General features: G+C 52.1%; 1 protein-coding gene and 1 non-coding gene across 5 annotated transcripts in view; both read right to left on the reverse strand.

Annotated features, from left to right (window-relative positions):
• The window catches only part of Togaram2 (TOG array regulator of axonemal microtubules 2), a 64810-nt gene that overhangs the window by 18608 nt on the left and 24706 nt on the right, over nt 1–21496 (reverse strand). For all 4 annotated transcript variants that reach the window (XM_047522973.1, XM_047522975.1, XM_047522974.1 and 1 more), the window contains 10 exons: nt 21273–21463; nt 20315–20502; nt 15473–15519; nt 13551–13720; nt 10839–10989; nt 10439–10603; nt 7068–7221; nt 6228–6333; nt 4789–5024; nt 3448–3606 (listed from right to left, as the gene is read on the reverse strand). In XM_047522973.1, coding sequence (XP_047378929.1) covers nt 3448–3606; nt 4789–5024; nt 6228–6333; nt 7068–7221; nt 10439–10603; nt 10839–10989; nt 13551–13720; nt 15473–15519; nt 20315–20502; nt 21273–21463 — 1567 coding nt within the window. The remainder of the gene's footprint in view (nt 1–3447; nt 3607–4788; nt 5025–6227; nt 6334–7067; nt 7222–10438; nt 10604–10838; nt 10990–13550; nt 13721–15472; nt 15520–20314; nt 20503–21272; nt 21464–21496) is intronic.
• Nucleotides 8239–8312, reverse strand: Trnaa-ggc (transfer RNA alanine (anticodon GGC)). Its single transcript has one exon. It is a non-coding gene; the product is annotated as a tRNA-Ala (tRNA).

Genomic DNA, 21496 nt, shown 5'->3' on the forward strand with positions numbered 1-21496 from the left:
ACATGTTATTTCTCTATACATGGAGTAAAGGCATACCATTTGTATAATCATAAATTTACATAGGTTAATGTTTGATTCATCCTGTTATTTTTTCCCTTCCCCCCACTCCTCCCACCCCTCTTTTCCCTCTATACAGTCCTTCCTTTCTCCATTATTGCCCCCCTCCCTAACCCTAACTCTAACCCTAACACTAACCTCTCCCACCCCCCATTATGTGTCATCATCCACTTATCAGCGAGATCATTTGTCCTTTGGTTTTTTTGAGATTGGCTTATCTCACTTAGCATGATATTCTCCAATTTCATCCATTTGCCTGCAAATACCATAATTTTATCATTCTTTATGGCTGAGTAATATTCCATTGTGTATATATATATATATATATATATATATATATATATATATATATATAAATTTCTTTATCCATTCATCAATTGAAGGAAATCTAGGTTGGTTCCACAATCTGGCTATTGTGAATTGAGCAGCTATGAACATTGATGTGGCTGTATCTCTGTAGTATGCTGATTTTAAGTCCTTTGGGTATAGGCCAAGGAGTGGGATAGCTGGGTCAAATGGTGGTTCCTTTCCAAGTTTTCTAAGGAATCTCCACACTGCTTTCCAGAGTGGCTGCACTAATTTGCAGCCCCACCAGCAATGTATGAGTGTTCCTTTCTTCCCACATCCTCGCCAACACCTGTTGTTGCTTGTATTCTTGATAATTGCCATTCTAATTGGGGTGAGATGGAATCTTAGGGTGGTTTTGATTTGCATTTCTCTTATTACTAGAGATGTTGAACATTTTTTCATATGTTTGTTGATTGCTTGTAGATCTTCTTCTGTGAAGTGTCTGTTCATTTCCTTAGCTCATTTGTCGATTGAGTTATTTGTATTCTTCGTGTAGAGTTTTTTGAGTTCTTTATAGAGTCTGGAGATTAGTACTCTATCTGAAGTATGAGTGGCAATGATTTTCTCCCACTCTGTAGGCTCTTTCTTCGCATTGCTGAGAGTTTCCTTTGCTGAGAGAAAGCTTTTTAGTTTGAATCTATCCCAGTTATTGATTGTTGCTTTTATTTCTTGTGCTATGAGAGTCCTGTTGAGGAAGTCTGGTCCTAAGCCGACATGTTGAAGATCTGGACCTACTTTTTCTTCTATAATCTGCAGGGTCTCTGGTCTGATTCCGAGGTCCTTAATCCATTTTGAGTTTAGTTTTGTGCATGGTGAGAGATACGGGTTTAGTTTCATTCTGTTGCATATGGATTTCCAGTTTTCCCAGCACCATTTGTTGAAGAGGCTATCTTTTCTCCATTGCATATTTTTGGCACCTTTGTCTAGTATGAGAAAATTGTATTTATTTGGGTTTGTGTCCATGTCCTCTATTCTGTACCATTGATCTACCTGTCTATTTTGGTACCAATACCATGCTGTTTTTGTTACTATTGCTTTGTAGTATAGTTGAAGTTCTGGTATTGCGATACCCCCAGCTTCTTTTTTCCTGTGAAGGATTGCTTTAGCTATTCTGGGTTTCTTATTCTTCCAGATGAACTTCATGATTGTTTGCTCTATTTCTGTAAGGTACGTCATTGGGATTTTAATTGGAATTGCATTGAATCTGTATATAACTTTTGGTAGTATGGCCATTTTGATAATATTAATTCTGCCTATCCAAGAACATGGGAGATCTTTCCATCTTCTAAGGTTTTCTTGAATTTCTTTCTTTAGTGTTCTGTAGTTCTCATTGAATAGGTCTTTCACCTCTTTTGTGAGATTGATTCCCAAGTATTTTATTTTTTTCGAAGCTATTGTGAATGGGGTAGTATCCCTAATTTTTCTTTCCAAAGATTCATCACTTATGTATAAAAATGCATTGGATTTATGAGCATTGATCTTGTAACTTGCTACTTTACTGAATTCACTTATGAGTCCTAAAAGTTTTCTGGTGGAATTTCCTGGTTCCTCTAAGTATATAATCATATCATCAGCAAATAGGGATAGTTTGAGTTCTTCTTTTCCTATTCGTATCCCTTTAATTTTTTTGGTCTGTCTAATTGCTCTGGCTAGAGTTTCAAGGAGGAAGAGGTATTTTTAATCAAACAGCTAGCAAGCATATGGAAAAGAGAAAAAAAAAAAGCACTTAAACTCATTAGTCATCAGAAAAAAACACTCAGAAACAACGATGAACTGTCACTTTCACCGGTGGGATTGATAAATATTAGAAATCCAAGTACTGTCACATGTTGACTGGGCCACGAGGAGGCAGACAGCTGGGCTGGCAGAAGGGAGGCCCATGGAGCCAGCAAGCTGGGAGCCCCAGCTGGGCTGGGCGACAGGAGCGCACATAGCCCTGGGTATCAACCACATCCCGCCACCCGCCTGCTTACAACCCTCTAAGACCTCCTCACACTCCAACCAGAAAATCCTCTGGTGACCTAACTTCATGCAACCCCGAATTCCAACCCTGACCTCGGCCTCCGAGGCCCACCTTGATCTGAGTACCTGCCCACTATGCCCCTGACTCGGGTGCTCCACCCAGTCTGGCTGTCCTGGTCCCTGAATATCAGGCAGTTCCAGTCCAGAGGCTCCGAACCATTTCCTCTGCCTGGATCCAGCGCCCACACTCTCCGAAAGCTGGCTCCATCCAGCTGGTCAGTTCTCCCATCTCCCGAACCTCAATCTAAACTTACTCCCAGCTCCTTCTCCAGTCTATCTTCTTGTTTGTTAGTGTTTACTTTTGCATTCTTTATCTGTGTCTAAAATGATCTAATATTCATTCATTTATTACCTGTCTCCCTTAACTAAGAGTAAGACAGCAGGGACTTGGTTTTCCCAGGTCAATGCTGTGTCCACAATGAAGAGTGCTGGTGGGGGGACGGCGGGTGAGGAAAGCTCATGGAACGAGACAGACATCACTACCCTACGTACACGTATGATCACACAAACGGCGTGACTCTACATTGTGTACAACCAGAGAAATGAAAAGTTGGACCCAATTTGTGTACAATGAATCAAAAATAAATAAATAAAATAAAAAGAGGGGCTGGAGTCGTGGCTCGTGGTAGAGCACTTGTCTCACATGTGTGAGGCACTGGGTTCAATCCTCAGCACCACATAAAAATAAAAACAAGAAAAATAAAGGTATTATGTCCAGCTACAAAAAAAAAAAAAATAATAAATAAATAAAAAGAATGCTCATTACCTCTCAAGAAAATGACTGAACAGTCTTGTAGGGAACAGAGCTGGGGTGGGGGAGGCAGGAGCGACTTTGCAAGGAGTAGAGGGGGGATGGAAGTGGGGAGAGGGGACGCAGGGGAGGCACTGACCACTCCTTGAACAGTCTTCACAGCCACAAGGGAGAGGGTGGGACAAGAGCAAAGGAAAGTCAATAACCCCAGGGACGCTGGGCTGTGTGGGCCAGGGCCCCGGGGCCGGCTGGTGGCTTGTCTGCTCTACCTGGTGTCCTGGTTGGAGTCCTGAGCCAGCCTCACCAGGTTGTGCACCAGCATGTCGGTGCTGTCCCTGGGGCCTGAGAGAAGTTTCTCAGCGCCAATTTGCTCCAGGACGACTGAAAGGTGCTCAGCGGTGCATTTCCGGACTAATGGGTTCCGGTGGCTGAAAGGAAATGAGCACAGCCCGGTGGTCAGTCACAGGATGGGGCTGTGGGTCCCAGCTGGGCCCCAGGGATCTACAAGTGTTCAGGCCAGCCCCCCATGGCTCCCAAACATGGCCGGGGAATCCTGGAAGGCAGAGCGACCAGTTCCTGATGACAGGGCTGAAGGCGATGACAGTGACTATGGGGAAGGAGGAACAACTCTGCAGAGCCACCGATGCCCCGTGCCCAGCGCTCTCGGGGCCTACCCGAGCGCATTAGAAAACAAGTCCCACCCAGCCAGCATCTCCTCTCCTTCCCAGCCTCACAGGACACTCAGATGTCCCTTCGAGGTGTGCCTCGCCCCAGCCGGCTCAGGCTGCCAGCTCCCTGGGAAGAGACCAGGTCTCCGCTCCTGACTGCAGGAGCTACTGCGCGCCTGCTGAACTGAGGTGGGGAAAGGCGTGGCCATCCTGACAGGTGGAACCTGAACTCTGATAAGAGAAACACATCAGGAGGCCCAGAGAGGGGACGCGACAATCCAGAATGGGATCCAGGCAACGTGGCTCAGGAGCGCCTCAGTCTCTGCCAGAGACAAAGGCGCGCTGGCTGCAGTGACCGGCCTGGCGCCCCCTGAGGGGCGGGTGCCGGTTGACCTGTGGGGGACGGAGGGATATTCTGCCCTGTGGGACGAAGGGCTTGGGAAATGCCTTTGGTTTTGCTTTTGGTTCTTAAGGGAAAAGCAAATCCGGCTCCCACTGCAGCCCCTCCCCTGCAGTTTCGGCCTTCCTCTCCTCACTGGCCCAGATTTCATCAGAAAGAAGCAACACGTCCCTGGGAGGGCAGGAGCCCCTGGGGCACAGCCCAGGTTGCTGGGCAACCAGGTCTCCCCCGAGGCGTTGCCATGGCCACCATGCTCCCCAGCCTTGGAGCAGAACAACAGCACCCCTCCTCTTCCAGCAGAGCTCACCCCAGAATCCCAGCCTGGTCCAGGGAAGGTGGGGAAAGCCGCTGAGAAGCAGGGGTCTCCCTCCCCCAGCGACGCGCGGAGCCTGAGGGGGCACCGTCTGCTCCTGGCCCTCTGCAGCCTCCCTCGTCGGCCTCCTTCCCTCTGGGTCCCGTCCTCCATCCTTCCCTCCTTCTCTCACATCCCAGGGCCTCTCCTCTGCCTGCCTCCATGACCCTAGACAACAGGCACCACATACTAGATGCCTGCCGAGGTGAGGGCCACAAGGGCACGGGCAGGGGTCACGTTCTCCACCATGGCGCCCAGGGCCCGGTTGGCCGCCCGCTGGATGAACTCGCTGGTGTTCCCCATCTTCTGGAGCAGGCAGCGGGTGATCTCCTCCGTCTCTTGGTCCATGTTCTTCTTCAAGGCCCGGAAGAGGTCTCCCAGGGTGCTGATGGCCAGGCGGGACACCTTGGAGCGGAGGTTGGAGACCTTGGAGAGAGAGAGGAGAGGTTCCTCCGGGACTGCCAGAGCCGGCCTAGGGCTCCAGAACCCAGGGAGGATGGGAAGTGGACCGGCCCTTCCGCTAACCCTTCCCCACCAGCCCCCACCCGCAGCCCTCGCCACACCGGCAATGGAAACCCTGCAGCCGCTCTGGGCAAAACAGTCCCATTTTGTAGTCAGCATAATTATTCATTCCATCATTATCATTATCATCTGAAATTTGACAACACTTAGTCTTCAGGGCACATTTATTTATTTTTTTTAAATGTCACAACTACTGTAAGAAGTAGGTGTATGACACTCATTTTGCAAAGGAAGAAACAACCCCAGGTCACATGAGGGAAGCACAGAGCCACAACTGAGCCCAGCCTGCATGCGTGTTTATACCCCACCCCACTGAAGCGGTCCATCTGCAAGACCAAGCGCTGCGGATCAAGCGCATCTGACTGCCTCTCTGGGCCCAGTCTAGGCTGAGTCCCAGCCCCAGACAGGCCTTGAGAAATGCTACAGCTGTCCCAAAGGTGGGGATCTGGCCCAGAGCATGCCATCCCTACTCAGGCAGTTTGAGTACAAAGAACAATACAGAATGTGACAAATGGGCACACTCAATTCCAAATGTTTCACTTCCCAAAGATTACACCTACAGAGAGCCCAGGGCTCAGTGCTCCACTCTGAAGAAAGCATGACTAGTCAGGCACAGTGGTGCACACCTGTAATCCCAGAGACTTGGGAGGCTGAGGCAGGATCACAAGTTCGAGGCCAGCCTCAGCAACTTAGTGAGGCCCTAAGCAACTTAGTGAGACCCTGTCCAAAAATAAAAAATAAAAAGGACTAAGGATGTGGCTCAGTGGTTAAACATCCCTGGGTTGGTTCAATCACTGCAAAGAGAGAGAGAGAGAGAGAGAGAGAGAAGGAAGGAAAGAAAGAAAGAAAGAAAAAAAGAAAGGAAGGAAGGAAGAAAGGAAGGAAGGAAGGAAGGAAGGAAGGGGGAAGAGGAGAAGAGAAGAGAAAAGATAAGAAAAAAGCAGTGACTCCCCCTACCTGGGTGGCTGAGGCTGAGCATAGCAGCGATGGCCACGTTCCAGGGAGCCACGGCCCCTCTGGCTGCTGTACCTCACCTTGAACTGCTGCACCAGGGAAGGGGAGCAGCTGGGGGAGGGGTAAATCACAGAGTCTGTTAGGAGGCCTCACCTCCCCAGTCACTGCCAAGGACACGTCGTGCAGCCTCCCAGCGAGGACCTCCGAGTGACAGGCCGCCAGGCGCTGGACGCTCACCAGGCCCTTCTCCTTCATCTGCCTGAAAAGCAAAGCCGGGCCTGTCACAGGAGGATGAGGAGGAAGAAGCCCTGCTCCTTCTACAGGGACCCCTGCACACACACACACACACACACACACACACACACACACACACACATACTTGCACACAGCAGGTGGGATTCCTCAGAGGAGCACTGCCTGGAGAGTCACCCTGTCCTGAAATCCTAGACATCCAGTATGAGCCGCTGTGAGGGCCCTGGCTGGCTCTTTGCTCTAGCAGCCCTGGGATCGGTGCCCAGACCAAGACCTATTTGGGTCCTTGACACAAGGCAGACACCTTGAAGGGAGGGCACTTGGAGTGAGGACTGAAGACCTGGAGGGCTTTCTGCAAATGTCCTGGCCTGCGAGCACGCCTTCGCTCATGATTGAGAATCTGCGTCCCACGTGCAGGTGAGGAAGACTCAGCAAATTAAACTGAGTTGGAGAAATAAAGGCTGTGCTCTCCCTTAGTCCCTGTGTTCTGGAGTCAAATTCACAGCTGTCAGGCCTACGCAGATCAGTGCACAGGGCCAACTGGAGGGAGCCAGGCTCAGGAAGCCAGACACACACACACACACACACACACACACACACACACACAGATGCAAGCTTGTGCACACACACGTATGTCCCTCCTTCCATGGACAGTAGAGCCACTGGGGGACAGGAGCTCTTCTGCATGTCCCACTCCGCACCCAACTCCCCCTAGGCCACGCAGGGAAGGTGTCCCCTCACCAGTCACTGCTGTTGAGGCACTGGAGGGCGTCCATCAAGCCCAGCTCTGGGTTCGAGAAAGGCCTCAACTCCCTGAAGGTTCTCAGATCCATCTCGTCCTCCTCTTCCTCCCATTCAGGAGACCCCAGAGTGAGCATCGCAGGTAAGGAGTTAGCTGCATCCACAGAACAGAAAAGAAAGAACAATTTTTCACCCAGGAGGACCAAAGGAGGGGCAAATGTCCCCAATGGCTGCTTCTCCTGACACTCGCCACGCCACGCCCGGCCCATAGCTCAGAGTCCACCATGCATAGAGGAGGGACTGATGAGTGCCGAGAAACCAGCCCCAGGCCTCATGCCAGGGGACCAAAGGGGACAATCTGACTCTGCCTTTTGTTGACTTCCTCCATTCCCACCTTGCCAGTCTAACCATGATAGACACACTGGCTTGTGACATGCTGCTTGATGCCATGTGACAATGCCCATGGAGCCAGGACTCGCCCCCAGTCCTGTCCTACCTGGGGTTGGGCTGAGGCCCTGGAAGTCTCTTAGCAAGTGACTCCCTGTTGGCTTTGGTGGTTCTGACCTCACTTCCACCTGGAGCCCTGGCTCCTTCCCTCCTACTGTTCACCCACTTGTGAGGTGCCTGGCCCAGAAAGCTCTCGACAGACAGCGGGCTGGAAGAGGGCAGGGAAAGGTAAAAGGCACTGGAGGAGAAAATGTCATAACTGGCACTGGCAGGGTCAAGATGAGGCCAACAACAGACAGCAAAGTGGTTAAAAAGCCAGAGCATGTGCGTGCACTGGGTGCGGTGACACACGCCTACAATTCCAGTTACGTAGGAGGCTGAGGCAGGAGGATTGCACATTCAAGGCCAGCCTCAGCAATTTAGCAAGAACCTGTCTCAAAATGACAAAAAGATCAATGGAGGGAAGGGAACAAGGGTGGGGGGAAGGAAGGGGAAGGAGAGAGACTCAAAACTGAATTAGAACAAGACATATTCCATGCTTGTATGATTATGTCAAAATGGATTCTACTCATATGAATAACTGAAAAGAACCAATACAAATATTTTTTAAAAATAGAAGGACTGAGGCTAGATCAGTGGTAAATCACCCGGGGTTCAATTGCCAGTACCAAAACAAAGAAACAAACAAACAAAACAGCAAGTTTTCTTTTTTTTTTTTTTTTGGTGGGGGGTACCGGGGATCAAACCCAGGGCCTTGTGCTTGCCAGGCAAGCACTCTACCGACTGAGCTATCTCCCCAGCCCCCAACAGCAAGTTTTCTACACTCTCCTTCTTTGTGGACAGATGCCAGACTCATGAAACCCCACAAGAACAGGAAGGAATCTCAAAGACCCTCTTTCTAGCCCAATGTCCTCACCACACGGTGGAGTATCGGAGGCCCTGGAAGGGCCAGGGAAGGTCTCCAGTCCAGAACTCTCACTCCCACGTCTCACTCCCTGGCTAGCTCTCCCCACCTCCCCAGATGATTGTCACTACAGCACATCCGGGCTTCCCTGGGCAAATCTGAGTGGAGAAGTAGCCCTTAACTTAAAACCAGACACAAAGACATCCTTCCTGGATTCTCCGCCATTGGCATGTGTAATGGCGTCTTAGCCCTGGGGTCACCATCTAGGAGGCAGGAGGTAACATCCAAACTCCCTGTCTTACCCTGCCAACCTGGGCCCGAATTAAACACTATCTGTGAGCTTGCAAGAAGCATGGGTCCATTCAGGCGAAGACACAAGCTGGCCTCCTGCCAAACCACCTGCCACCACCTCGTCCTCCAGTGACATTTATCATCCAGATTTCAAAACACACGAAAGGCACCAGCAGAAGCCACTTCAGCTTCCAGTCTCTTAGGGTCTGCGTCTTCTTTAGCTTTGCCTGGTCCCTATCCTGACAGTTTTTCAATAATGTTCCCAGCATGCCTTGTGGTCTAGGAGTTTCCACTCTTTGCACAAATAAAACAAGAGGAATTGAGTAGACATATTTGAGCTCTCCAAAACCCACCTGGTGTCCTAAGAAAGGCTAGAGTCTTACAGGATTTATTTGGAAAATCAGGAGGATAACCAAGTTTACAGTCCTGAAATTCCATCATTTCCAGCCAAACCAAAAAAAGGGGTGTAATTTAAGTGATTCTCTGTTGACTATCAGGAGAGAGGAAAAGGAAGAAGGCGGAAGATGAAGATTTGAATTCAGCTCCCAGGGAGGACATAGAGGAGAATGTGGGGTTTTTCTTAACTCAACAACCCAACCTACTTAAAGATCTTATTTCTACCCATCCACTCATCCAAACATACACAGTTTAAATAATGAGAGGCAACAGCAGACACACTGGATCAAGAGTCACTAGCCAAAGTCTTAGTCCTAGGGGCCACCATCACCTTCAGAGACTTTGGTAACTTTGGGGTTCTGGGTCTCAGTTCCACTATCTATAAAGTGAGTAGGTTGAGTTAGATAGATCGATATTTCCCAGTATCAATCATTCAGTTACCACTTCCATGATCTTTTTGCCAAATCTCTTAATTACCTATACTTTTCCTTGCTTTGCACTTTTCTTCAAGTTAAGTCTCTTTCTAAATCCTAAGTAAATTTATTTTAAAGGGAATTTTATGTCACTATCATAAAGGATAAACTAATATTATTTGTCATAGAATATGACATTTGTAATAAAAGTACTTTAAAATCCTAGCTCTTAAATTAGAGCCAGTTTCAGACACGTCTGAGCCTAGAGGATCTCTTCACCAAAAAAGAGGGATTCTAAAAACCCCCAATTAAGTCTTTCTACTTGATACAGAAAGGTTAAATGGAAAATGGAGGTGAGTCCATATGATCTGTAGCACCAAAATTATGTTTTGGTCTCCAACCTTGTCCACCACATCCCACTGAAAGAAACTGGACCAGACTGATTATTTTCAAGTGCTTTTTAGTAACAAAATCTTTTCAAATGAAAGCTCACGTAATGTCTTGTATGCAAAAAACTGAGGCAAAAGACAATGGAGACAGAGCCTCCCCTGGTCCCTTGGCCCCTTCCCTGAGGTACCCTGCTGGGACCTGTGGATCCTCTGATCCACCCTGGCAGGAATCCCTCTCTTCCTCCTCCTCAAGCTTCCTCTGCTTCCCTAGATGCTGTTTGCCAGCATCTCTTATCTTGGTTTGCTAATAACTCTGCTAGGCTATGTCACACCAGGTGTGATCTCTGGGTCCCCAGCCTAGTCTATAGACAGTTATGAGTTCCAGACACTCTTCCTCTTCCTGACAAGCTGACCCCCGACCCACCCATAGGCGACTCCTCAGTCCCACATGGGTAACAGGCAGAGCATTTGATATCCCCTGTTTGTGCTCCAAAGCAACTGAGGTCACACAGGCCGAGGTCTGAGCCCCACCTGAGGCATGGCGGGCAAAGCTGGGCTCCTGCTTGCTGACAGGGATGCTGGGCAGAGAGGACCGGTTGGCCCGTTTCCTCAGGATGATGCCGATATTGTTTCTGCGTGGGCTGTTCAGCCCAGTGGGTACAGACAGGGTCCCACTGCCCCGCAGAGGAAGGAGGCCTGTGGACACAAAGAAAGTCCTAGAACTGAGCTGGTCTTACCTGCCCTGGGGTCCAAGGTCCTCTTGGAAATGGTCCCATTAACAGACTATGAGAGAGTGGACATGGGCCCCGTCCAGTCTCTGGATGGGGAGGGTGGGGTGCTGCGAACGTCCCCTCTTTAGAGAGTTGAGAACCCAGGTATTGGCCAAAAAGCTTCCCCAGTCTGAAGGATTCTCATCCTGTGCACCCAGTACCTTCCTTCACTAAGGTTCTCCGTGAGCCTGGGTTCTGGGAAGCAAGCTCCTTCTCCCTCTCGGGCTCCTTCGCCCTGCGGAACAACTCCATCTCCCTCATCTGCTTCAGCCGCATCTTTTCCTGCGCAGACTTGGAGATGGTGACTTGGATCTGGCACAAGGTCAAGACAAACTCCATTAGCCCTGGGGACTCTGCCACGCTTTCTATCCTTCATTCATTCAGTCATCAAAAACCTGAGTACTTCCTATGTACCAATCGCTGTTCCCAGAAGGAGCCGAAAAGACAAAGTCCTTGTCCCTAGAGCTTCATGAAATGAGGAGACAGACGAGAAACACACAAACCTCTAATGTCGAGCGAAATGCTAAGGAAAAAATAAACAGAAGGAGACAGAAGCGAGGGTGGCCCTTGCTTTAGATCAGGCCTAGAAGGACCCCCTGGAGCTGAAATTTAAGCAGAGACATAAACGAAGAGAGGAGCAGGACACACAGTTTCTAGGAAAGAAATGTTCTAAAATGCAAAGGCCCTGGGGCCTGAGCATGCCCAGTGTGGGGGCCCAGTGGGGAGGACCCTGGCGGAGCGCTCTGAGTCACAGCAGTGAGAGGACGCCAGGTCGGGGGTGGCAGGATCTCATCCACACTGGGCCTTGTGGTCCACGGAGAGGACTTGAGTTTTCCTCAGAGGGACACAGGAGGCCATTTAAGATTTGAAGCAGAAGAGTGACATGATCCGACTTCCATTTGGGGGCAGTGGCTTCTCCCTGGGTGATTTCTTTTAACTTTTTGTTTTGAAATAGTTTGAGACTCATAAGAAATCATAGAAGTAGGACCAAGAGTCCCCACGTAGCCTCCCCAGCCTCCTCCAACAATACCATTTTACACAACCCAGAACATTCTGACTTCCACATCCCAAGCACAAGGGTCTTGAGTAGGCAGAGTGGGCAGGGCAGATCAGAGACAAGTGGACACACAAGCACAAGGTGGGGACTTGGACCAGGAACATGGGGATGGAGAGGGCAGTACCGTCAGCCCCTGGGCATATTTTGAAACCAGACCTGGTTTTGCTGACACATGGGATACAGGGTGACAGAGAAAGAGAGGACCCATGGATGGGCCCAAGATGTTTGACCTGAGGCCCTGGAAGGCTGGCGTTGCCTTTTACTACCATTCCCTGAGTGGGGACCCTAGAGAAAGAGGAGATTTTGTGAGGTAAGGATTCAGGAGTTGAGCTTCAGCCTGGTAGCTTTAAAATATAATTAGATACCTAAGGGAAGATGTTGAGTAGCAGCTAAATATGTGCATGGAGGTGAGGGGAAGGTCGGCTGGCAAGGGTGCTTGGGAGTTCTCAGTTTAGAGATGGTACTCGACGCCACAGCTGGAGGTCCTGGGGGCGATGAAAATGAACTAGGGGACCAAGCCCTGGAGGGCTCCGCCTCAAGAGGCTGGGAAGGTGAGCAGCCAGCAAGGAAGAGCCAAGACGAGCTGCCTTTCATGGAGGCACAGAACCAAAAGAGAGCCACCCCACCTCCAGCCCTCCCTCCGTGGAGAACAGAAGAGGACCACACGGGCAGCTGAATCAAAAGCTGTGGCTGCTGCTGCCACCACTGGGTCAAGGTAGATGAGGACTGAGATGTGGCTGCATTGAGGAAGGAGAAGGTCACTGGCAACCTCAAGGCGGGGAGGCCGGGACTGAAGTCCGACTGGAGGGAGCTCAGGAGAGAACTGGAAAAGAGATGTGAATAGCTTTTCCTGGTTGTGCAACATTTTCTTAAGAGGAAAGAGAGTGACAGAGAGTGAACGTGCAGCGGGGGTGGTCCGATTTCAGGGAGAACTTTGCTGATGCAAGAAGGTGAACCCTGCAGGGCTGGAGCACTGGGTGATGGAGCCAGAGCAAGGACACGGGGGTAAGCGCATGGGACACTTGGGGTTGGGACAGTGTGCAACTGTGCAGCGGGCGATTTGTAATGCCAGGGTCTGAGGTCTGACCGTGGAGTGGGAGGCTGAGCCATCTCTCTGCGTGGAATTCTGAGGAGCCCTGGTGTCGTCGCCCTCTCCAGAGCAGTGCCTGGCCCTTCTCACTGCCGGCTCAGAATCCCACCCCTCCACGTGCGGATGGAGTCCGCGTCTAGATGTGTTTACTGAGCTGAACTATTTTATCTCGATTTCAAAGAATGAACACAGGCCCCCCTCACAGTGACTCTTCAAGTTTGATTAAATCCATCCCAACCAGGGAAGAGAAGCCACCTCCCCAAGTTCACCTCGAATGCACAAGGGATTTGTCAGGTTGTCAAGCACAGGCTGAGGCCCGGCAGTTCTGGGTCAGCTGCCTCGCAGTTGCTGTCTCGCCTGGTAGGTCAAATTACTCAGCCTGGTTCACCTAAGCCCTCTGTCCTCTCCCCACATCCTGCTTCCTTCCGACCACGTGTGACCTTCTTCTGCCCTTCCTCCTCCCCGCCTGCCCCTCAGCAACCCTCTGTACTCTTCCCTTCACCCAGGGCCCACCCCCAGCCCTGTCCTGGTTTCTCCTTCTCTCCTCAGCCCTCACCCCAACCATCTACAGTTCTGGCCTGAAGGGTTTGACGCATCTGCTCAGCTCTTCCTGGCTCTCCTCCCTTTCCCACGGGCCAGCTCCACACTGCATTTCAGAAACACACTTAGGTTTACCCAGTGGTCCACTGTGACCCCAACTTTATCTTCCTCGGACTTCCCAGATACCTTGGTGCTGGTCTCCTTCTGGTCCTCTTCTTTTAACAAGGGGTGAACTTCTTTGGCATAATCGAAGGAGAAGGTTGTCAGTGCAGGAGCAGACTGTGAGGAAGCCAGGACAGGCTTCTCGGAGGAAGTGGCAGACCTGTCTCTGATGGGTGGGGCTAAAGGTTTGGGCTCTGAGGAGTCAAGAATAGGGATGCAGGTGAGGACAATCAGCACCTGGGCTACGCTCCCTGGCCCTGTGGCTGATGCCACTTAACTGCCCAAGCCCTCCACCCTCAGTTCTCTGTCCAACACTTCCCTGCTGGAGGTTAGATTTCCTCTACTGAGCCACAGTGCCAGGGCTGCCTAGGACCACATCATCCCCTTTCATCCATTCACTTATTCATTCACTCAGTCGTTCATCATTTGTTCAGCAAGTACTACATGCCTTGTGCTAGGATAGGGATGGGGCTGGGTAGGAAATAGGATCAGGGCTGCCCAAGAACTGGAAAGGGAATCGTGACTCTAGGACTCCTGAGGAGCTCTCTGGTCCCTTGGTCCTCTGTCCAGTTTCTGCCTTCTGATAAGGATCCCTCTCTTTGGGGCAGGGAGGGTGAAGGGACAAGGGGGATGTGAAATTTCAAAGCCTCCATCTGCCCAGAAGTAAGAGGCAGGGCAGAGGATGCTGGGGACAGAGGCCAACTCTCCAGGGCCAGGTCTATAGGCATGCCCCAAGATTTGCAGACAATATTATAGGAGTCCCTACTATGTGTTAGACATATTACAGATATCAGGCAATGTTGTCCCAGCTGACAGCTGAAGGTTCAGGCAGCATGTTAAAGACTTTGCTCTCTGTATCCCACTTCCTCACCTTCACCCCTAAGGAACACCTCAAGAGGCCTTGTCTGAATAGCTGGGCTCTGGTGACAGGATCTCCTGGCCCAAACCCTCATGCCAGCAATCTCAGGGGTGGCCCATAAAGGACACCTGAGGTGCCATGAGTGTGGTCCCAGGCTGCCTGGGCTCACCCTGTTGCAGCCCAGTCAGGGAGCAGGGGAGAAGCAGCTGTCACCAAGGCTTCAGTGCCAGGTCTGTCTCTCAGGTCCAGCTCTGTGTCCTGATTTGGGGGCCTCTTGGGCAACACCCTGCTCCTCTGCCAACTGACCCACCTGCTGAGCTGACTAGCCAGGCAGGCCCCTGCCAGGAAGCTGGCCACCCTCCTGCCAGTTAGCACAGTGACAGGCGGCAGCGCCCCCTACCTGCAGCCGGGCTCAGGGCGCCCCACCCACCCAGCCAGCAGGCAGGAGGGCCGAAACCTCGCTTCTCCTGCTGCAACCATAACCTGCCTCTCCACAGAGGGAGATCATCAGGCCCAGAAGGAATCCCTCCCCCTCCCTCTTCCCTCTTAAGAGCCTCCTGTCCGGCCCCTCTCCTTACTTCCACCCGGGGGGTTGGCCCTGCTCCCCTGACATTTGGGCCTGCTGGGACCTGCCCTGACGGAGGGTTTATGGAATGTGATTCCATACTCTGCTAGTGAGGTCACCTCTGCTGGCTTAAAACAGAGGAAAGGTCCCCAATGCAAATCTGATGGGGCTGTTTTCCACATTCCAAGGCCAGGAAGGACATCCAGCACTCTGAGCCTCAGTGTCCCACATCTGCCAACTGGGAACAGAGCCATCTCTCTCATCTGGGCCATCATGAACTAGTGAGCTGGTGTGTGTCAACCGCGGCAGAGCAGACACCAATACACGCTTCTTCTCCAGCGCCTCGCCCAGGCCTGCCGTCACCCACCAGCAAGGGACCACAGGTGACTCCAGCTTCCCCGTCTGTGAAAGGCGGGGCTAGAAAATGAGAACCCTGCGGTCTCCTGGGGCCTGACCAGTCCACGACCCAGCCCCGGAATACGAAGAGTCAAAAGCTAGGGCGTGCTCATGGAGAATACCTACCCAGAGATCTAGGGGTCTTCTCCCGAGGCCCACTCTCCCGAACCAACCTTAAAAGAATGGGGAAGGAAAAAGAAGAGTGAGAGAAGGCAAACCAGAGGCGCTGCGGGGAGCCCAGGGTGGCTCCAGGATGAGGAACAGACTGGGGACACGGGGAGGGAGCTGGGTCCCCTAGCCAAGGCACACCCAGGGGAGAAAAGGGCAGGAGACACCTCCTGAGCGCCCAGGGTGGCTAAGGGGCAGGCCAGGCAGGCCGGGAGCTCAGACCTGAGCTCAGCCTGGCCTCCTGGCTGCGCCCGTGCCCTCATCTGTCCCCAGGCAGCCGGCACATGGAAATGAGTCTTCAAGGAGGACCCCACCCGCCATTGTGGCTTCCTGAGCCTGGGGCAGCACAGCAGCTGCTTCAAAGTGTACATTGTCCCCCAGCTCAGAGAACTTTGAACACAAGTTCTACAAACTGCCCCCACCTGGCTCAGTGACCCCTAAATACTCCTCCTCCCCTCCCTCACCTCTCCAGAGGAATCTAGAGGGTTGGTCCCCTTTGCTGTGTTGGGAAATCGCCACTGTTTTGTACTAGAAAGTCAATCTTGGTGGCACACAGGAAGGGTTAGATGGGGACGTTCCTGGCACTGGTTTGCACTGCAGTTTTTCTTTTAATTGAAAGTACCACTTATTCATTCATCAGATGTTTATTTACTGAACACCTACGATGTGCCAAGCTCTGTTCAGACACTGGCATTAGAGCATCAATGCAATGAACAGACCTGTGCCCGCATGGAAGCCAGCTGTACCCTGTGTCCCCACGGAGGCCAATTATTCCATGTCCAATGTGATTTCTCTTCTCAACCAGCAAGTACATAGGCATCAAGACCCCCTGGAGCTGACAGGGTCACCAGCCACAGCAAGAGGACTAGGACACAGCATCCTGGCTCTGACCTCAGCGGATTCATCAGCAGAATGACCCAGGTCAGGATGGGCCTGAGAACACACAGCAGGAGAGCCCACTTCGGTGCCTGCCTTGACCCAGGGACCTTGATCCAGATGGCCACGGAAGTCGGGGGACCCTAGGCCTACTGGGGAACGGAGCTCCATACTGGGTGCAGACCAGCCAGGACTCCCAGCTTCTGCCTGGAACAAGTCCAGCCTCTTGGGTGTGGACCGACCAGAGGGCTTGTGTGGGCTGGAGACAGAGAGCAAGTAGCCCCAGGTATGCACCCCAGGTCCACTGTCCACTGCAGGAGAAGTGAGGTGGGAAGTGAGGTGGGAAGATGGCTTCCAGGAGCTCCTGGGGCCCTCGGGCACCTGACTGAATGCAGGTGCACAGCTCAGTGCCCCGTCCCTCCCTTGGCCAAAAGTAACTGAGCATCTTCCCCACCCCATGGGGAGGGGTTGGAGCGGCTAAGCCCAGCATGAGCCCCTCCCTGTCACACATCAAGGCTGGTGTGTCCCAGGGGGCAAGGCAAGCTGAGCCCGCCAGCAGGTCCCCCAATCTCTCCTCCTTGCTTCCTGCCTCCCCCGTCCTCACCTCACCCCTGCAGATCCTTGCTTGGCCTCTGCCCTGCTGCAGCCCTCCACCCTGCCACAGACTCGCCTCTGTCTGCACAAGCTCCACAGTTGCCAAACTGGCCTCTTGAAATCAGAACCAATGTCACCTCCACACCAAAAAGCCTCGAGTGACACCTCATTCCTCCAGGACCAAGCACACGCTGCTGGAGGACCACCTGTGACTCGCAGCCCTGCTCACCTGGCAGCCTGTCTCCCAAACACAGGTGAGCACTGCCCACTCCCTCCCGCCCTCCCTCCGCCGCTCCCTAAAAGTCTCCTGGGCTCCTCCTTGAGTCTCTCTCCTCCGGCTCACAAATTCCCCCTCAGCCTTCAGAATTCCTCCGGGAAATCTTCCCAGCATGACGCAGATGGTTCCCTACTGGGCTCCCAGCAGGCAGGTGGCCCTCCATCTCACACCCGGATGTGGACTCAACAATTTCCTCCTAAATCTCTGCTGGGCCCTGAGAGCACACAGTGCGGGTCTCATTTGACTTTGTTTCTGCAGCACCTGGCACATAGTAGGTGCTTAATCGCTCTAACTTAAGAGAATAAAAGGGTGGATACGTGAATGAGTGAGATGCAGGTGGAGCCTCCTTCCCACCCATTGGCTAGACAGCCTCACGGAGTCCGTGAAGAGAAATCCAAGTCACCACCAGACAGCACACGGGAGATTAGGTGACCAAGCCTCGGCAGACACCAAGCTTGGCATCACGGGAGTCACAGAGACTTTTAAGAAATGGCCCCTTTAATGCTGCAAGTTCAAGACGAGAATGTGGAGACAAAATAAACACAAGAAAAATATAAAAAGAAACAAAATAAATCTTGTTAGGTCGGAATTTAGGCGACCGTAGGGGGCAGAGCTGAGCAGCTGGAACAAAGGTCAGTCCACCAAAGGTGACCATCAAGTGGGCTAGAAAATTCCACTGACACTTCACATCCACCTGTCACTCAGCAGGACCCCCCTCCCATCCCTGGGCAGCCAGGACCACGTGCAATTTTCTCCAGGTCCCTACTTGAGCTGTACCCCCGGGGTCTGGGAATTTCGCCTGAGAGCCAAATTCCAATAAAGCTTGCTCCGGCCGCTTTCTGTCCAGTTTTATTTGGCCACTAACTGTGCCCGCGGAGCTTACAAATCTAATTAGGCAAAATGTGTTGATCACATTTAAATGAATAGGGTTGGGTTGTGCCCCCATGGTCGTGCGCTTGCTAGCACAGGTGAGGACTGGGTTCCATCCTCAGCACCACATAGAAACAAATAAATAAGCTAAAGGCCTTGTGTCCATCTATAACTTTAAAATTTTTTAATAAATAAAATAATAAAAGGGTGTGGTCAGGCAGTCCATGGGCTGGATGTCAAGTGGACAGTGCAGAGATGGCCACTCACTCACAGCACCCCAGCAACCCATGAAAGTCACTGTAGATGTGGATGGTAGAGACAAAATTGGGGGGCAAGAGCTGGAAGAGTAGCATTGGGGTGTTGGGTGTCAGGATGGACCAGGGGAAGCACCATCCAGGGAAGCGAGGCACCCGTTCAGGAACCAGCGCACACACAGAGGGGTGAGAGTGTTCCTACAGAGCAGCACAGGAGAGAACTGTGGAGCGGGGTGCAAAGGATGCTCCCCAAAGTCAGACCAAGGAGATTCACTTAGAGGCCACCCAGGAGAGGAGAGAGCACCAGGAGCTCAATAAAGGCAAAGGTCATAGAAGAGTTGTTCAGGGGACGGTGGGTGTGAGGAGGCCAGGTGAGAATGGACAGAAGGTCGGGGGCTGTTGGGGGAAGTCAAGAAAGGGCTGGAACATGCAAACCCCAGAGGAAAGGGTAGGGCAAGAGTCACACAGGAGCTTTCCTGTAAGTGTTTTTGTTGTTGTAAGAAAGACTTGAGGGCACGTGGCCATCTGTGAGCAACAGGGGGCACTGGGAGCAAGAGTCAAAGATGATGCTGAGATTTGAAGACCAAGGCAAATGTCTGCACCTTGATGGAAATAAGGGGGCCCCAGGAAAGGAGGTGTGGGGAAGCATGAGGTACTCCATATTGCCTCCCCATGCTGATCTGCATCAGCTCGGAGAACTGGAGATGCCCAGCTGGAGGATGGACCTCTGGGAAGAAGTCAAGGTCAGAGCAGGAGGGGTGAGATCAGTCCACCCACAGGACCCTGAGACCACAGCACAGAGGGCTGCAGGAGAAACACAGAGGGCCCTAGGACGAATTTCAGGAATGGCCGAATTTAAGAGACTGATGGATGAAAGAGGGCACGCAGGAGGCCACCTGGAAGGTCTGGAAGCAGGGATGCAGGAGTTGGGAAATTGAGGAAGGAGAAAAGTTTGAGGACAATCAACAGCCCAAATGACGCAAAAGGGCCACTGGTCTGGAACTAGAGAGTCATGGCAACCACGGATAATGCCGAGTAGAGACGAGGAAGAGGCAGGTGTCTGAGCAGGAGAGGAGGAAGGGGAGGAAGTGGAGCAGGCGAGGTCTGAGGAGGCTGAGGGGAAACTGCGCAGAGAACACAGATCCAGGAGCCAGTGTGTGCACAGGTTCCCACACTAAAAAGGCTGGAGAAGGATGGGGACACAGACACAGGTAAGGAGAGCAGCGCAGGACGGGACAGCAAGGAAGCTGCAGAGAAGGGGAAGAACGCAGAACATCAGGCAAAAGCAATAAGAAAGAAGTCACAACAGGAACCTGCCAGTGACCATGCTAGGTGAGCCAGGCCCATAGGCACACACACACACACACACACACACACACACACACACACACAGACTTGCTGCCATCTCAGTCTGGACTGACCATGGGATATTACTGGCCATCTGGAGGGCACTGCCTGTCCTACTTACAAACCATAAACCCAGATTCCTTACAGCGCAGAGACCCTCTGGGAGTCTCAACCTTTTATTGGATATGAAGACTTCTTTTTAAGTCCAAAATTTTGTGGACTACACACACGTACACAGGCACCCATACATGCACAAATTTTTAGTTTCCATCCATTAAAAAAATACATAATAAGAAGAGCCGCCATGAACTTAACCATGGTCTAAAATAATTTGCATTTTCCTTCATCACTGCAGCAATCATACACATTAAGAAATCGTAGAAGAGGTTGGGGACAGGGTTCCATCACTCCCAGCTTGCGGCAGCCCAGTATCAGGGAAGCCCCAGTAATGCTCAGCCTCCGCACGTCTGTGGCTTCCCATCCTGGGCCCCAGAGCTCTGCCCTGGCGTGGAGGTTCAGCCACGAGGAGCCCCTGCGGATCCTGGAGAGATGGAGGGAAGGAAGATTGTCTAGACTTCTTACCGTGTGGGTGGGACTCTCAGTCCTGTGAGGACGTGCTGGCCTGGAGGCAAGGGACTGGGAAGGGAGCCAGACCTACTGGAGGTCCCTGCAGGCATCCCGGCCTTTGGGATGGGTGGGATCACGATGCCTCCCAGTGACTTTAGCATCTTCTCATCGTTGCAATGCAGGTATTGTGGGGAAATCTGCACCTGGGAGCAGAGGGGGTCCTGGTCCATGGAAGCATCCTAAGCGAGACACTTAGCTCCTTCTGCCAGGAGCCACCTGAGGGTGGAGTGCTGGGAAGTCCCTGCAGATTTCCCTTTTCAGTCCCATGACCCTGGGGCCAGACCCCCAGTCTCCAGGAAGCCCCTTACTTCCTTATCACTCCCAATGAGAAGGTTGGCTTTTTGGTGGTTGTGATTATTCTTAGTATTGTTGGTTATTTTTTTCTTTCTTGTTTCAGAAAACTCCTAGAACATCAGAGCTAAAAGGGACTTTGAAAACATCTGGTCCAAATCTCTATTTTTATAGATGTGCCTTCTGTGGCCCAGACAAGGGAGTGACCTGCCCACAGTGACACAGCCAGTGAGGAGCAGAGCAGAAACCAGAGCTCCAATCCGAGTCCTGGCCCAGCATTCTTTTCCCTCTTCCACTCCCTGGCTTTTAATGGAGAGGGCCAGAAAGCAGGAGGGATTCTGGACCAGTTGGACCAACAAGGACAGTTGGTTGGGCAGCCTCTGCCCCTCCACTGCAGCCTCCCAGAAGTCCCAGCTTCCCACGGTTGGGATGCTGCGGGGGAGGGGAAATGAGGGCCCAAACCTCTCCTGGTGCCACCCCATCCTTGAGGGCAGCCCCTGAGACACCTGCAGAAACACGGGAACAGGGACTGGTAGAGGATGCTAAGAGGACAGAAGGACAATCGCAGAAGGGCAAATTCAGAGTGGCAGAAGCACTTTACCTCCTGGGCACTAGCTCTCACCTCCTGGGGACCCTGCCCACTCCCCGGCAGGTCCAGGCTCTTCTCTTTGGCTCCGCTGGCCTCTGGGGTGGTGGGGATGCTCTGGATGGGAGGCATCGGCCTGGCCACCTTTAGCAGCCTCTGAGAGGCGGTGCGGGGGATGGTGCTCCTCAGAGGAATGCCTTTGGGGCCTCCACCGGGATCCAGAGAGGCTGTACAGGGGTGGATGGGGAATGAGTTAGTCC

Source organism: Sciurus carolinensis, chromosome 13 (assembly GCF_902686445.1).
Source record: "Sciurus carolinensis chromosome 13, mSciCar1.2, whole genome shotgun sequence".
NCBI lineage: Eukaryota > Metazoa > Chordata > Mammalia > Rodentia > Sciuridae > Sciurus > Sciurus carolinensis.